General features: G+C 38.3%; 1 protein-coding gene across 3 annotated transcripts in view; it reads right to left on the bottom strand.

Moving 5' to 3' along the window:
- LOC5577184 (WD repeat domain phosphoinositide-interacting protein 2) overlaps positions 1-17,201 on the bottom strand; it is a 94,902-nt gene that overhangs the window by 16,692 nt on the left and 61,009 nt on the right. For all 3 annotated transcript variants that reach the window (XM_021846015.1, XM_021846017.1, XM_021846016.1), the window contains 2 exons: positions 2,056-2,224; positions 1,030-1,990 (listed from right to left, as the gene is read on the bottom strand). In XM_021846015.1, coding sequence (XP_021701707.1) covers positions 1,030-1,990; positions 2,056-2,224 — 1,130 coding nt within the window. The remainder of the gene's footprint in view (positions 1-1,029; positions 1,991-2,055; positions 2,225-17,201) is intronic.

Consider the following 17,201-nt stretch of genomic DNA (forward strand, 5'->3'; position numbering starts at 1 on the left):
TTAGCTCCCTGAAAATATTTCATAAGAAGCTTTTTCTTCGGAAATCTGAGGAAAAGTCCTGTAAAATCTGTGGCATAGTATTGTATGAATTTCTTAAAGGATCTCTGTGGACTCTAGAATTCTGCACCAGAATTCATTCACAAGAAAAAAAATGATTATTGAGAAAATTTTAAAATTTAATAGAAACATTTTAGTGTCTCCTCGAGTTAGGTGGTTATATTTATCGATCATATGGTTGCCAGTATGCTGATAACGTTAAACAATCGTTGACCTCAAAACTTGAAGGCACGTTGTTGTGTAAACCTTCTTGATTATGAACCTTATTTGTTGAACTCGTCGAGGTCACTTTTTACGCTTGTACAGTAGAAGCATTAACCTAAGAATGCTAATGTCGCTGCTGTTCGTGTTACTAACATCTAGTTTGCCACGAACTGACAGCCTGAGGATCGGGCATCAAAGTGTCATATTAATTATAAAAACTAAAACAACGACATGGTATTGAACAAACAATGGAAAACCATAATTTAAGGTAATAATAATTAAAATCAGTTTTGTGAGAACAGCGCTTCTAGCGTTCTACTACTAATATTTCTATTGCTTGTACACACTTAGAATTTTTTCACGAGCTCGGCTGTGCGGATCTCGGTTTCCTGATTTTAGTCGAGACTCAGCTAACCAACTGTCCGGTTGCCTAGCAACGACGCACGATTCACTGATACTCGGCTTTAATTTGCTGAGATCACAGTAAATTTGTTTGCCGACTACTCGGCTGTGCGGATCTCGATTAAAATTAGCCGAGATTCTGCATTCTAAATGAAGTGTGTAGATCGAAAGGCCTGTACTCCAGTGAGATCTTGAATAACCCCAAGTCGCCATTCTGCTTAATCAGTAGTTGAACTCGAAATATGGTCAAGATCACTGGTTATCATATATATATATATATATATGAAGTCTTTCCGGGAGTTTGATGACATACACTCAGATAAATTCGCATATACCCCCACATGTCCTTTTTTTTGCGTCACCCACCTGTTATTCCATGCAGCGGCATGCGCAGATCGTGCGCCCGAATCAGCTTGCACTCGCCGCCCTTGGAGTCATCAAAGTCATACATGTAGAGGAACCCGTCCTCGCTCGCCAACAGCAGCCGAGTTTCCTTCTCGACCTTGGCGATGACGCACTCGTAGCGAAGTCCCGCCTCGGCCAGCTGCACCGTAGCGTAGGCTCGATCCTGCGAGAAAACGTCCGCCACCACGTTCGTCGGGAAGTACGCCGTGACGGCCTTGGTGATGAAGCTCATGCCCCATCCCCCGTTGGAAGTGTCCTCGGTCTTTTCCGAGTCGCTTCCGTTCTCCGAGTCCCCATCGTTATTATTGCTGCTACCCGTGTTGTTGTTGGCGGAGGGGGTCGTTGCCGACCCGTTGTCGATACAGTTGCGACGCTCCGCCTGTTCGATCGACTTCGGGTCGATCCTGAAGATATGTACGGTTTCCGTGTTCGAGCTTGCGACCACGTAGCTGGCACAGATGCTGAAGTTGAGCGATCCGATGCTGACGTGGCGCTTGAGACCCCGCCGGAACTCGTGCACCTTTTGGCCGTTCTTCACGCAGAACACGCGAATCACGGTGCCCTTCTCGGACGCCGTAGCCAGCAGCATCCCGTTGAAGGAGAAGTTCATCGCCGACAGTTGCGAATCGTGCGCCTTGATCTTCAACCGCGACGTCAGATTGCCGGCGTCGAAGATCTGCAGCTCGCCGGTCGTCGACGAGATCGGGTACGCCAGGTGCGACGAGAGCGACAGCGTACACAGACCGACCGGGTTGTTCGCCATGTTCTTGATGGAATGTAGCTGTTTCATATCACGGATGTTATGAATATAAATACTGTCCTCCAGGCATACTACCAGCCTCGAGCGGTTCAGTTTCACCGACAGGATATCCTTCGCGTACACGTAGTTGCAGATCTCCGTCCCTTTCTTAAAGTGACACACCTGAAAGTGGAAGTGAGGCATTGGGTTGAGCAATGGCGCGAAGCTCACTAATAATTGGAAAGTACCTTAAGTTTGCCCGGCTCACTTGCGGTAACGACCGCGACCAGGCTGCTGCTGAACAGCCGCTCAGCGATTCGTATGTCCTCGTCATGGCTGCAGAAGATTTCGTCCACTCGATCGACGGATGACAGTGAAAACAGTCGATATCCTTGCTTGGATACCACGGAGAGCGATCTGTGGAAGAAGGCAAGAAATTGGTGGGATACAGTTAGTTGTATTTAGATGTAGACCTTTTGGTATTAGGAGTTTCGTAAATGTCTGATAAGTTTTAATATGAATCATTTGTTTCAAAACGGTTCTTCTTCTTCTTAGCATTACTTCCTCACTGGGACAGAGCCTGCTTCTCAGCTTAGTGTTTAATGAGCACTCCCACAGTTTTTAACTGAGAGCATTCTTTGCCAAAGTTGACATTTTCGCATTCGTTTATCGTGTGGCAGATACGATGATTCTCTATGCCCAAGGAAGTCAAGGAAATTTCCATTACGAAAAGATCTTGGATCAAGCGGGAATCGAACTCAGACACCTGGCTTTGCTCTGTAACCGCGGACTCTACCCACTCGGCTAAGGAAGGCCTCCTTGAAAACCAGCCTATTACGATGATAAATTGCAAAAAAAAAACAAAACATATTTTTATTGGTTCATATTCAATCCACCGTTAAGCTAAGTATGCTGTTCCGCTCAAGAAAAGTAAAAATTTCTTCCCAATAAATGGTCAAGAAATTTCCTACAGTGAGCTCCATTTGAATTGACATTTCTTTTCAACTGCGTACTGCGATCAAAGAAAAATGCTTTTCTTGAGCATTTCTTGCAAGAAATTTTCCACGCATCGAGATAGGCGATTACTTTTCTGTTGAAGTGCATACTTCGCTTTAATAGTAGTTTACGTAAAAAGTTGCAGAATGATGATTTTTACAGCACGAGTCGTAAATTTATCCTATGAGGCTTGCCGAGTAGGATAATTACGACGAGTGGTGTAAAAATCGAGTTCTGCAACGAGTTACGTACAACATTTTTTTGCAATTTCGTAGAAGACCACTTTAGGGTATCAGAAGTTATATCGGAATGCATTTATTATTATTTTACAATTTCTGGAAAATAATTGTGTAATGATTCATTACGCATCTCAAAACAGTTACGTAATGAGAAAGCGTTGCGTAATGAATCATAACAGCACTGGTTTTAGTTGCGTAATGACTATTCCCACATTGCATACTTCAGTGCGGGAAAGTAGGCCGTTTCATGACAGATTGGCGTAATGAAAATCAGCCTATTACGATGAGAAATTGCAAAACCCTTTTTTTTTTGCAATTTCTCATCGTAATAGGCTGTTTTTCATCACGCCAATCTGTCATGAAACGGCCTACTTTCCTGCACTGAAGAATGCAGTGCGGGAATAGTCATTACCTAACTGAAACCAGTGCTGTAATGATTAATTACGCAACGCTTTCTCATTACGCAACTGTTTTGAGTTGAAAAATAATTAAAAAAAATGGTAATAATGCTGAATGCATTCCGATATAATTTCTGATACCCTCAAGTGGTCTTCTACGAAATTGCAAAACATGTTGTACGTAACTCGTTGCAGAACTCGATTTTTACAGCACTCGCCATAATTATCCTACTCGGCAAGCCTCGCAGGATAAACTTACGACTCGTGCTAAAAAAATCATCTTTCTGCAACTTGTTCCGTAAACTAATATTCCGGTGTATGTCCCAAACATTGATTTTTTTTCTCCCGAGGTTTTTGCTACATTACATATAGTATATTGTGCCATGGGTTGTTACATATGGAGTTGTTGTCTATATTTTTTTATACGGGTAGAATTGAGAACTTCTTTTTGATCTCTAACCATAATTGACAATCAAATTTCGAACAGTGGATACTCAACCAAGCTCACCAACCTACTCACTGGGTCAAGTTCAGTCTAAATTCACACGTCACCATGGATAGAAAATAACGCATATAAATTTATTAGACAACCAGGGTCAATTTATTGCAAATTTGCACTCTTGGATGCACCTTTGGAATCGAGCTTCTACCATCGTATCCCAGCTGCCGACTAGGCACCTAGAGGCGAACCATTCCATCAAGCCAAGCACTTTACTACAGCAGGGACCGATGTGCGTTCTTCACTCGGCACGGCACCCCTCGTCTCGTTTTATGTCCGCACAACCAATTTGCATAATTGAAAGTGACTTTCTGTTCTCTGTACGGTTGTCTGACAACCTCTATCAGCTGATTCCACAAAAGTTACACAATCTGCAATGTTCTATCAATTGGAAGAATAGAGAAGCCTGTGGGCAAAATAATTCATTACTTTGATCAAATTTGTGATGAAGAGGTAGAATATATTTTTGAATGAGTAAAACTTGTTACCCGTATTGTACACCTAAGCAAACTAAGTAACGGCTTCAAAGAATTGATTTAAACCAAAAATCGGTTCTTCAAAACCGTTATAAAATCATTATAAAATAATGTAGCTAAAAAGGTTTCAAAATTGTTTACATACAACAACGGAATAGTAGTTTATGGAACAAGTTGCAGAATGATGATTTTTACAGCACGAGACGTAAATTTATCCTACGAGGCTTGCTGCAAAAATCGAGTTTTGCAAACGAGTTATGTACAACATTTTTTGCAATTTGGTAGAAGACCACTTGAGGGTATTAGAAATTATATCAGAATGCATTCACCATTACTTTAACATCTCTTAAAAAATGTTGTGTAATGATTCATTATGCAACTTAAAACAGTTGCGTAATGAGAAAGCGTTGCGCAATGAATCATTACAGCACTGGTTTCAGTTGCGTAATGACTATTCCCGCACTGCATACTTTAGTGCAGGAAAGTAGGCCGTTTCATGACATATTGGCGTGATGAAAAACAGCCTGTTACGATGGGAAATTGTATAAAAAATGTATTAAAATCCACCAGTATTTCACGAAGTGCACAGTCTGATATGACACCAATGTGTGTGTTTATAAAAACTGGCTTATTCGTTAAATCCTGTCATGAAAATGTTGAATATTATGCAAGAATCCATAAAGAGCTAGATATCAACAACTGCCACTCTCGTACCGTCGATATTACCGCGCACAAACGCACACAGCCAACTTCGTTAGGATAATAAAGTTATTTCCAGCCCGTCTACTACCTGGTCTAAGTACGCCATGGAATGCGTCTACTGCGAAATTTGTTTTCAATCAAATTACACTTGCTTAGCCTGCTGGCTTCAGCGATAGGCAATTGGACGTCCGACCCTTTGCACGTCGATCAACGCACCACCACGTTCCTGTAAAAGGGAAATCCTCTAGCTGTCCAAAAAAAGAAGGTCCGTTCGACGATATCGTATTTCGATTACCGAGGGGGTTTCGGTACAATCACAAACAAACAGATGTAACACTAAGAACAAATTACGCTACGCCTGATGAAGGCGCTAGTGTAAACCTTCAAAAACATGAAAAAAACGAAGCGCGCGCCTTTAGTTGTGAGTTTTCAAACATAGTAAATTTGAAATGTTCATTTGATGAGTTGTCAAAAGGAATTCCGCCAGTGTTACATCTGTTTGTCTGAGGTATAATCTTTGCTCATAGAGTAGGTATTGAACGTGGATCAAAACAGAGTGGCAAAAAAATTGCGTTCGCCTTGAAACATTGATTGTTCATCAACGGTGGATGAGCTATATCCACTCGTTTAGTATGCTTTACGCCAAACCTCTGCGCAAAACGAACAGCACCAAAAACCAACAACTTCGCCTATCCTACTACCAGTCATCATTATCAAGAAACACAGACAAGCAGATGTAACAGTTAGAAAATGTAAACCTTAAATTCCAACAAAAATTACAAACGTCATCCATTGGTCAACTATCAAATATTTGAATTGATCGCTAAACAGATGTACGATGAAAATAGAACGTCTATTTATCTGTGCTAGAATTTATAGGTTTTCATGAAGTAAGCTCCTGAATAAACATCATCCCTATCGTCGTTCATGATGGGGTTTTAAATTTAGAACAGTGCGTTTTGAGAACCACTTCCATTGCTGTGCGTTCGTGCCCTTTTGAATGCCTTCAATCTCTGCCTGATGGATCGGCCAAGAGATCGACAGTCGTGACCTTGAGTAAGCTAACAATGGAATTTGTCTGTAACTAGGATATGGGCGCGTATGGCGTTTAGGTAATGATATAGGGGAAGATCCTCCAGTACCGGACAGCACTCAATACCGGACACAAAGTAGAAAAATGGAGAAATCATGGTCCAATCAAGATGGTGAATTAGAAGAAAAGAAAGCTATTTTGGAGAGTAATGTTTGCGTAGAAAAATGTTGTACAGTTAACTCTCCCTTACTCGATATTCCTTATCTCGATATCGAGCTAGAGAACCATAGTAAAAGTTGGTTTTCATGGCTAACTCGATGGTCCCTTGGCTTGGATCGCAGTTGCATTGGTTTTGTGTTCTGTAACTCGATACCTCCCTAACTTGATGGTCCCTTCAATATCGAGTTATAGGGAGAGATCACTGTATAGATGTTTTAAAATCGTCAAAAAGTTGACGTACCACCTTAAAGTTGATCGTAATTAATAATTATTTTGAACATGGAAAATAATTATGGATCAAGCAAGCATGATCGAATATAATCATTTTATGAAAGTTTGAATGTTTTTTTACCTGTCTCCCAGTTTCAGATAGTCTGATTTGTTATAAGGTATGTTTGTAACTTTTGCACCAAAACACATTCATTTTTCATGGATTCCGTCGATCATGGTATCAAACATGCACTAAAAAAAAAGAAGAATTTGCATTCAGAACAACATCGTAAAATGTGTTATTTTTCATCATATATGCAAGAGGTTTTTAATGGACGTCTTGCAAACTAAGTGAAACTCAAATTGTTCTTGTGAATGTTGCAAATACATTACATCCGATATAAAATACTATTCCTAGAATAAAAACATTCAATGATATACGAACTTACAAAAATCGAGCCATTTCCAGATTGTGACCGGCACCATTTCGGTACAAGAATACATCATCAAACTGTAATGCCGAAATTATTTTATATTTATATATTAAATTTGATAATATTTATTATAAATGGGTAACAGGATAACATAAAACCAACATTTTTTTACTGATGAAATTAGTGGCTAAGTACTCCTATACTAGGGGATCTCCCCCTACATATTTGGTACAATTTTTGCATTGCTCTGAGTTATTTATACATGTAAGTTCTATTTAGAGAGGTGTGTTAAAGCAAGCCCATAAAACAAAAGAATGTCAAAAATCTCTGGAGTGAATTATTGCAGATTATGAATCTGCAAATTTAACAGAAAACTATTTTCCTATCCAGCTTTTTACCCTAGCATGCCATAAATTTTGAATCACCCCTTTCTGACATTTCTTGCCCACACTATAATTTTTTATAGTTGGATCGTAGCAACCTCTGTACCGAAACAAATTTTTGATGTTGACAAACGTGTTTCCAGGAGACTAAAACCAAGAATAGTAACATTCTTGTTATAATTTCATTTTGTTTTTTTTTATTTATTTAAGGTACATTGAACAGCATTACTACTAATCAAATAAGGAAACTGAACTATGGATTTGTCGCCAAAAGAATAAATTCTTTCAGAAAGATTCATTGAGTATCCAATGATCCACGGATTTATATTTAATGATCCCACATGCTCTCTTAACACGCAAGACCATCTAAGCCTGAATGTAGGACGATAATTATCATTAATTACCACAAAAAAACTAATTTCAATTGTCTATGGCTAGCAGTCTATACCGTTAATGTTAATGGAAATTAACGGCAGGTTTTATTTTTTTGTTATTTGTAACTTAGTGCAGTTTAGGTCGTCTGATAACGTAGACTAAGGTCGTAAGAATATAGACAACCGCTTCCCATGAACCTTAGAAATTGATAATGCGTTCAGAAATATTGCTTGTTTTGCTAAGAAACTTTGTTAGTGAAAGCAGCTGGTTTTATACAAAGTTTTCATTTTCTTCCGGGTTACCTCTGAATATATTTTCTCGATAGGCAATCAATAAAAAACGAAAATCGACGGACAATTTGTTTGCCCGCTTAGAGTGTATTTCTTCCATAGTAAAGCGCTCAATATCTACATTCACCAATTAACACGATTATCCGAAAATTGTCTGGAAATACGTTCACACCAGATAAGTTGCGATCTAATCATTGATTTCCTAAAATCATACAAAATTATTTAAGATTATAAGACAATGGGATATGTAAATATAAAAAGTTGAATACGAAAATTGTGTAGCTGCAAAACAAAACAAGTGAAAATTATTGTCAGTTCCTTCAACAGAATAAATTCATTGCCTGCTGAGACTTTACTATAAAATCTGTACGCAAGACATGTCAAAATTGAATCACCCCTTGTTGATTTAAAGCTATTGTAAAAAGCTGGATAAAATATGAAAAAAAAAACTCCGAAACGTATTCTCGATCCCAGATATTTTAAAATTTATTCAAACATATGATACTTTTAAAATTCTCAAAATTCTAAATATTTTATCGCATGACATTCCAAGAAATAGAGCGTAAAACAGTTCGAATGTTTGACAGTGTCTAACTGGAAAATACTTTGAAGTGCGAATACTAGGAAAAAAGAAAATAGTACTGAACAACAAAATTTTCCAATTAAATTCTAGTAAATAAGAGCAGCAAACAAGATATTCAAAAGGAGAGCGATTATAAACCCCGTTTTTCTCGTTTTGAAAGTAGGTGTTTTATTTTACTACATGATATTGCGGCGCTTATTTTAAATCCACATCCAGCGGCGGCGGTAACGCGCAGAAAATATGCGCGCAATTTAAACGCAACGTCAAAATTCAAGTAAGCTTGGATTTGTTCGTTGTCCAAAGACGCAAATGTTTCAAATTTACCAAATCTGAACCTTTTGGTGATTTTTATTATAACTGCGACTGTACATCGTCATTTCCAGATAAACGCATTCCGTGTTTTTTTCTTGCAGAGCACAATAAACAATTCTCGAACATCCTATAGCACTAGTGCCCCCGGGTATGGAGCTTGTTTAGATAGATTTCATCATGCACTGTTATCCCCCCGATCTAAATTATAAACTGGCTCTCATGATGTGTTGCGGATCATGATTCTTACTTAGAGCAATAAGTAAGAGATATTCTCAATTCTCTCCAAATTAAATCCCTGTTCAACCATGACTATGTCCTTATATAGATGTATAAATCCTCCTGGTATTCCCGGTAATTTCAAATTCCCGGACTTTTCTCGGAATTCTCGACTGAAATCTCGAATTGTGAACAGAATGGGTCCATAATCGTTATAGACTCCATAACTTATTGAAATGTTACTCAATTGCGGCTTATGGAATCTCGAATTTGGATGATAGACTGCAATTTGAGAGCGATTCGGTCCCTCGTCATGTTTACATTACAAAAACACCAAAATACCCAAAATATTCGTCGCGTATTCGCATTATACTATGCAACCAACAAACAGAAAAGCTGTTGACCCCGAAAAACGAGAACCAAGCTCTTTTTTTTCGCTGCTTTATTATTGATATCCTCGACGTCGAGGATTCCCTCCTCGTTTGTTTACTTCTCCCATTTGGACGGAAGACGAAGCGATGCGATGCGACGCGACGAATCGCAATCATGACGCAGCAGTTTCGCCCGCTAACGAGTTTACGAGAGGCGTAAGATTCATTGCCGTATCGCTTTTCACAGCGGGATGTGAATAAGCTGGTGGAAGACAGACGCAAGATGTGAGATGCGATCAGCTGATGTACTTATATGGAGATTAAGCATGTTGCGGAAAGATAATGTACATCGATTGAAAAATAGGTCACAGGTTTGCAAAAGGTTGCAAAGTTGATGCAGTAGCAATCAATTACTCGAATATTTTGAAAGAGATGTATTTTGCAGGAATCGAGCCATCATTTCGAACATAGTAGGCGTATTTGTATCAGTAACAAACCCAATTCGCATTCGTCAATGCAACGGATAGTCTTCAATGAATTGCATCAACAAAAATCATCAATCGAAATCGAGAATGCTGTGTAAAGTGTACTAAGATCTGCCAAAATTGGATACCAACGAACCAAATATGTATAGTACTACAAGTGACGAAATGAAAACCTCCGTGTTCTTTGCAGTTGCCCAAAATTTTATGGCGCAAAAGATAAAAGAGCAATATCTAGAATGTCGTGAAAAGTGTACTGCGATCTGTCAAACTTTGATACCTTTTGCAGTACCAAGGGATCAAATGCAGTACTAGAAGTGGTACCTATTCTGAACCCGAATACTATGTCTTTATTTCGTCTTTGGTTTGGCTGAATTTGGTTCAAGGTTTTTGATTAGTGTTGGAGTTGTCATTGATTTCTCTTAGGCCATCTTCAGCACAGTTACGTTGCTGAAGATGCCCTTACAGTGTCAGAAAAGGACAACAGAGTGACTTTATAGGATTTGCAATCCGTTTCCTAGATTTAGAGACAGTTTGATTCCAATAAATAGATACAGTAACGCTGACATGTATTGCTTATCTGTCTTGTTTTTTTTTGCCTTAACCTACTCACGTCTCAAATCACATTGCCAGGTTTCGAAAGACAAAGAAATCACCTGGCTGCACGTTATCATGCTTGTAATGCATTTTGGCAGACACTTTTAGCAAACCAGTTTGCACAGGATTTCGGCAAATTCTAATTTTGATACGGCTGTGTGTGACGAATGCAATGCGTTTGTATTCATGGTTCTGCACCTAAAAGACGAACAAATTTGGCGCTTGGTTCAATTGAAATCAAACAAACGACCGTATGTGCAGTTTCAGTCGTAAAACAACCAATCTGGCCGAGTAATTGTTTTACTTTATGTGCAAGCCTTCATCGTCGCTTGGTAAATTTATTGGCAATGAAAGAATGCAGTTTATGCCATACCTGGGGAATACGTGTAGCAGCTGAGATGCTTAATAATGATTTATCGGTTTACCTTTTGGTATGATGTTGGCATTGAGTTAGTGGCCTTGAAACAACTCAATATCCAGCAGATATTGGGATTTTCAATAGGGAGCTGACTCTCAATTTTTATCTGAATTGGGTCTGTAGAAAAAGGGTTTTCAAAAAATATTGATTTCAAGAGTTCGATTAGTTTAACTAATTTAACTTGCGATCGGGAGATACAAACGTGAGCGTGTTGGGGGTTTGGCATCTAAGTCCGAAAGAGACATGGATATGCGAAAAGAGATGTGTTCATAGTTAGTACTCGGATTCAGTTTGGCTTTCTATTCCGCAGAATCATAAGGTGTTCTGTAGCTTAGTTGGTTAAAGCGCCGGTCTAGCGTACACGGAATCATGAGTTCGAGTCTCACTAGAACGCGTATTTTTTTCGCAAATTCATGTCTCAATTTGTCAAACAAACACACTCTATCTTCTGATTACAAGTTTCCAAAATTATGTTTAACTAATTGCTCGGGAAGTTTGTCTGTAACACTGAGTTAATTGCTACCTTTGTGCATTGAAGCTAAACTATAGACAACTGAAACCATACAATCTGGCAAAGTCTAAATAGGTGAAGCCTGTGCTAGTGAAGGGACGATAATCCTCCCAGCCTGAAGGAGACGATTCCGAATGGGTTTGATTGAACAGCCATCAACGTCGAACCGTCGTCAGCCAGCGACCCAGAACACTGTCAAGGTCAACGACAGCAGCAGTTCTCTACATATCTCTGGTGGCTGGCAGTAAAACCAGTTCAGATGGCTTTCGAACAATGAGAACTTGTTTTTCTCAAGCTATTTGTTCTATAGAACCTACCGCCACTACAGCCTGGCTAAGGCGAATTCAGTTCCCCGCGATTGCTTATCCTGTAAGAAGCACATACAAATCCACCAACAACAGTAGGCGTTGAGCTGTGTGCTGCGCTCATGTGTGTTGCGTTTAATCAGATAATTACACACTTTGAGCGCAGTTTTCAGTTGTTACTTGGATGTACATCTATACGAGTGTTCTCATTACGAGTGCTCTCGCCGATGCACTTCAGGAAGGTTCATTACCAAGGTTATTCTCGTTGGCAACCAGGGTAGGTAAGGACTGTGACGAACTTAACTTCAGGACTGGCAGCGACTAAGTATCTCGAAAATGGGCACTATAGTGAACTTTTGCCTTAAAAAAAACAAAAAGGGATCAAATAATCCTATTTTTACGACTTTTTTTTCGTTTTTCTCTCCAGGAGTTGATCCAGGTATTTGTCAATCTTTCAGATATTATTTTAAAAATTTCTTCAGGAGTTCGTAATTTCAGGAGTTTTATTTTCATACCTTCAGGATTTCATGGATAACCAAAGAATAGGTTCTATCTGGAATTCCGCCAAAGACGCTTTTAAGGACATATGTCCTTGAGTACCCAAATGGACTTGAATATGGTACCTTACTTTCCCCCTTCACTTTTCGTTCCCTCCTCCCACATTTCTCACAGTGTATTGGAGAGCGATCACAAAAAATGATTATTTGAAGTTACTAACCTTATTGTAGAGGGTTGGTTTCTTAACTGAAGGCATTCCATAATGTGTTTTTCACAAATTACCCGTTTTTGAATGAAAACACGTAGTTACTGCAGTGATTTCTGTTGTACAATTCCACGCACTACCGAATAACTTCTTCTTCACGTACCGAGATACTGTTTGCTGGCTTTTCGGTGCCCGTTTTTAAACTCACTTTTAATGGTATTTCTACTTGCCGTATCAATTACAAAATCTGATACGATATTTGAAACATTTTGATTTTTTGCGCACAATGCTCCTGGGAGCAATAAATATATATTCGTCAATTTGTGCTCGAAAACAACACCGGAACGCGAATTCACTGAGCCAAAATTGTTTTTGAATGGGACGCGCCGCTCTCACTGAAAGGAAGTAATGTCAGTTTTTATGTTTGGAATCAAAATTGTTTGGATATTCACACGCTTGCTTCAACCACGTATTCTATTATTTCGAAACACTCAAAAGATGACAATGCGTCACAGGTGTTGCAAAACATTTCTATGCGTGAGAAAAACAATGTACGACGCAATTTAACAGCAAAAATGAATATTAGATATTATACAGTACAACTGACTGTAGAATTCAAATGCATACTGATGGCAACTTTCTCCGTCCGTGAGAAGCGAGAGAAGAGAGGAGAAAACTGCAAAAAAAATAGTAAACAACACGCGCATGGTGTGAAAAATGCTTATAATTTTGGTAAAAAAAAACATGTTTTAACTACCAAATGAAATAAATTGTGATATTGAGCTTCTATGAAGCTGTTGATGAATTCATATCGACAATAATACCTTTGTATGAAACGTGTGCAAGTAATACTGCTTACATAATACTGTGGGTGGAGGTATACATGGAACATGATGATTTATTTTTGCCCGACGCACATAACATTGTGCTTCGCCTTGTTGGGTGGCTCGAGAGGGTGCTTTGGCGGGTGGCTCGAGTGGGTGACAACATTATGTTTACGTGCTCAATGAACTTTCACCTTGAACATTTACCAAAAATTTCATAAGTTATCCAAGAATTTATCCAATGACTTCCTCCACGATTCTCGTTAAAAAGAAACCTTTAAAAAATACTCCAGAGTTTCCTCCAGTATTTTTTCCCGAAAATTTTTGAGGAATTTCCCAAGGAGGTATTTGATAAGAAAATTCTAGAGCAACATCTGATGAAACTTGATCAAGTTCTAAAGTAACTTCCACAAGATGCTCTGAAAGAAATTCTGGACTCTTGAGGAAATCTTTTTACTTGAGAAATTTTTCGTGAAATTGTTTGGAAGAACTGCTGGAGTAATTCTTGAATGAAACGCCTAAGATAAATTCATAGAAAAAAAGCCTGGAGGAACTCAACACAAATTACAGGACGAAAATATTGAGCAATTCTTGTAGATCTTCCTGGAAATATATTTAAACGATTTTCTTCGGAAACTCTGAAATAAAACTTTGTTGAATTTCTAACAAAAACGCCTGTAAGATTCTTAGAGAGATCTGTTATACTAACATAACTGGGGAAATCAGTGGAAGAGTTAGTCAAAAACATCTGGGATAGTCTCTGGGAAGCTACTGGAGGTAGATGCTTTGAAGTGCTCAAGGATTTTCTGGAGAAAATTTAAAGAAATTTCTTGAAGCATCCATTGGAACACCACGGGAAGAATTCCTGAAGCATGTAATTTTTGAAGAACCTATTAAATAGTCCTGTAATAGCCTCAAGGTTTCTCTGGAACATCTAAAATTTGCCAGCAAAATTAACAGAGACCTGCTACCAACTCTATGGAAACTCGAAGTCCTGTATCTTTTTAAATAACTTTGTTTCCATCCTTCAAATGTTATTGTAGTATTTGAATATACTTCAGAATAATTGTAGCAGCTGTAACAGAAGATGATGAACAGGCTCTCATGATGTGTCGTGGGTCATGATTGAAACAGAGAGCGATAAGAGTGAGGAATTCTGAATTTTCTCAGCATTCAACCCCTGGTTCTTGCGTTTGTAGTTTGGATGCTTGGTTCTCGGCTTCTAGTGCTCAGATTGATCTGAACATTTTACCATGACCTGCAAGTAACGTCAAATTAGATAAACTAGAAATTTGAAGCTGCTTTGAGCTATCGCAAAGCTGCAATTTTGACAGGAATGATGAAATTTTCAATTAGAAATATACTAGAGAAATTGTTAGAGCAATACGCTCTTGTTCAATGTGATAAAACGCACAACACATGTTGGAATTTTCAGAATTTATTTCGTCACAGTCCTTATGTATGGCAACAACTCGAGTGATGTGAACGTGAGAATGCAATTGTTTGTCCAATACACATCAGACTGGGCTAAACGTCCAACCAGATCTGGAGTGATATCAAGAGGGCAAACATCGCAACGCGACGTCCTATGCAGCACTCCATTCGACACCTAACTGCCACCTTTAGTTCATCACGCGGAATTATTTCATCATTTTTCTACAACTGTTTATCGTTATTGGAATCGTGAGAATTGTGTAAACACAACCACGGATGTGTTACGAGCGAAGTCGCTGCGAAACAGCTGTAAAATTGTTTGATTGAGTCACTTAACAGTAACATATTGCTTTGCCTATTGCTATTATGTCTCTTATCGATACAGTTTGAAAAAGTAAAATTCCAAATCAGAGAACTGCACCGAGCAACAGTATTGCAATTCAAACTGACGATAAGCGCTTCACACCTTCGCTAGCAAATTCCTTCCGAACACCTGAGCGTAAAAACTATCAAGATGCAACATTTACACCTCATCGCACAAAACCGAAACGATAGTCAAGGTGATATATCCATACCTATCTATAAAAATGTGCTTCTAACGCTGACTGCTAGATCGGGTTGTTGTAAGTAAGGTACAAAATTCAAAACAGGTGTTGGTGGGAATGAATTGCATACATATGTACATATGCCATCAGTATGCATTCGGAGTGGGACGTGCTCCTAATGGGACTCTGCCATATGCTCACTAGGGTGAGTAGCTGTAACCCCTTTTTCGCGAAACGTTTTTACGCCAAATGTCCCACCCCTTTAATTTTAGGCAAACATAGATCTCAACAGGAATATATAAAAAAAATCACTTATAATCAATCCAGGACAACTAATAGAAACTCGTCAAATAGGTATCGAACCAGAAACTTGTCAAGCGTCTAAAAAATTACAAACCAATGAAAATCTGTCAAAAATTCATGACGGAAGAGCCATCCGCGACCCTTTGTATTTCGATCTTTTGTCCTTTGGACGTTTTTTTTTATGTTGACCTTTTGTGAGTAGGCTTGAGACCTGTCCAATAGTTACCAAAGACTATTTTGGCGGTTTTTAGATCCCTCCTCTTCCCATAGGAAGATGTTTCGTATGAAAGTTAAAAATAATTTGCATGGCGCGTAAGAAATCTCAAACTTTACCTCTCCCCATAAACCCTTACGTAATTAATCGACGACCCCTTACCAGATGGTATCCTTTGGGATGACATGTCCTACTTTTTGCCCATATGTCCTCCCGTCCTCATTTGTTGGATTAGAATGTAGGAATTTTTACTTTAAACATAATGTTAAATGAAGCAAGTTTCCACTTTTGTTTTTTTTTCTATACGTTTGTGAATTTAAATTTTTAATTTTAGATATTTGATATGTAAATTCCCATACAACATTCGAATGGAACAGTATTCATATTGGTTTCCTTTCTAGATCATATTTGATTAGTCAGGAAACGGGTACATTAGGTTTCGTGACTGAGCATTGTTCAGTCAAGAGCAACCTTTTGCATGATGTCAAGGAACTATTAAAGGTTAAAATAAGGCTATTTTTTCAACCAAACGAAACTCCTTCATTTTATTTCAAAACAATTCATTGTCTGAAAAAACACGAGAAGAAAATTACCTAGTGGAAAATTGAGGCTTATTTGGTTATCATTATTATTCTTATAAAATGGCTTTTCATCCTAGGCGAGTTCTCCCTTAAGGTTTGTTTAGTGCGGTACCGTAAAACGGGGTAACTTTGATAGTTTTTTCGAAGAAAACTTGAATATTTAGACATGCTGTTTCAAAGAATTATAATTTATATTTTTAAAACAACTACTGGTATCCTAACTATCGATTGCAGTTGATAGATTGCCAAAAGATTTATTCTGAATGGATATATAATTTTTCATATAATCCAAAACCGGTTTTCTGTTTTGGGGTAACTTTGATAATGGAGTATACTGCCCATAAAAGCATAACTGTCCCATATTGATTTTCGAACCAACACCTTTTTTCATCGCAACATTCATATTTTAATATATTCTTCACTATGCATATGGAAATTTATAGACTTTGTTTGAACATGTTGTGGAAAAATATGAAGTTGGTGCAGTCCCATATTAAAAAATAAAGGCATAACAGTCTCTATATGAACTTTGAGCCCCAGTAGCAACTGCAAAACTATAATTATGTTTGACTTTATATTTTTTACTGATCAATATTAGTAAAATAAGTATTCTGTGGGGTGGAGCTAAATGAATATGGCATTCAAAAATTTACTAGAAAATTATAAACATTTGTATGAGAATGAAAACTTCAAACTTTGAGCTCTATTTTCCCAATGCCTACTAATTCCATATGGGACAGT

Source organism: Aedes aegypti, chromosome 2, assembly GCF_002204515.2.
Source record: "Aedes aegypti strain LVP_AGWG chromosome 2, AaegL5.0 Primary Assembly, whole genome shotgun sequence".
In the NCBI taxonomy this organism is placed as follows: domain Eukaryota; kingdom Metazoa; phylum Arthropoda; class Insecta; order Diptera; family Culicidae; genus Aedes; species Aedes aegypti.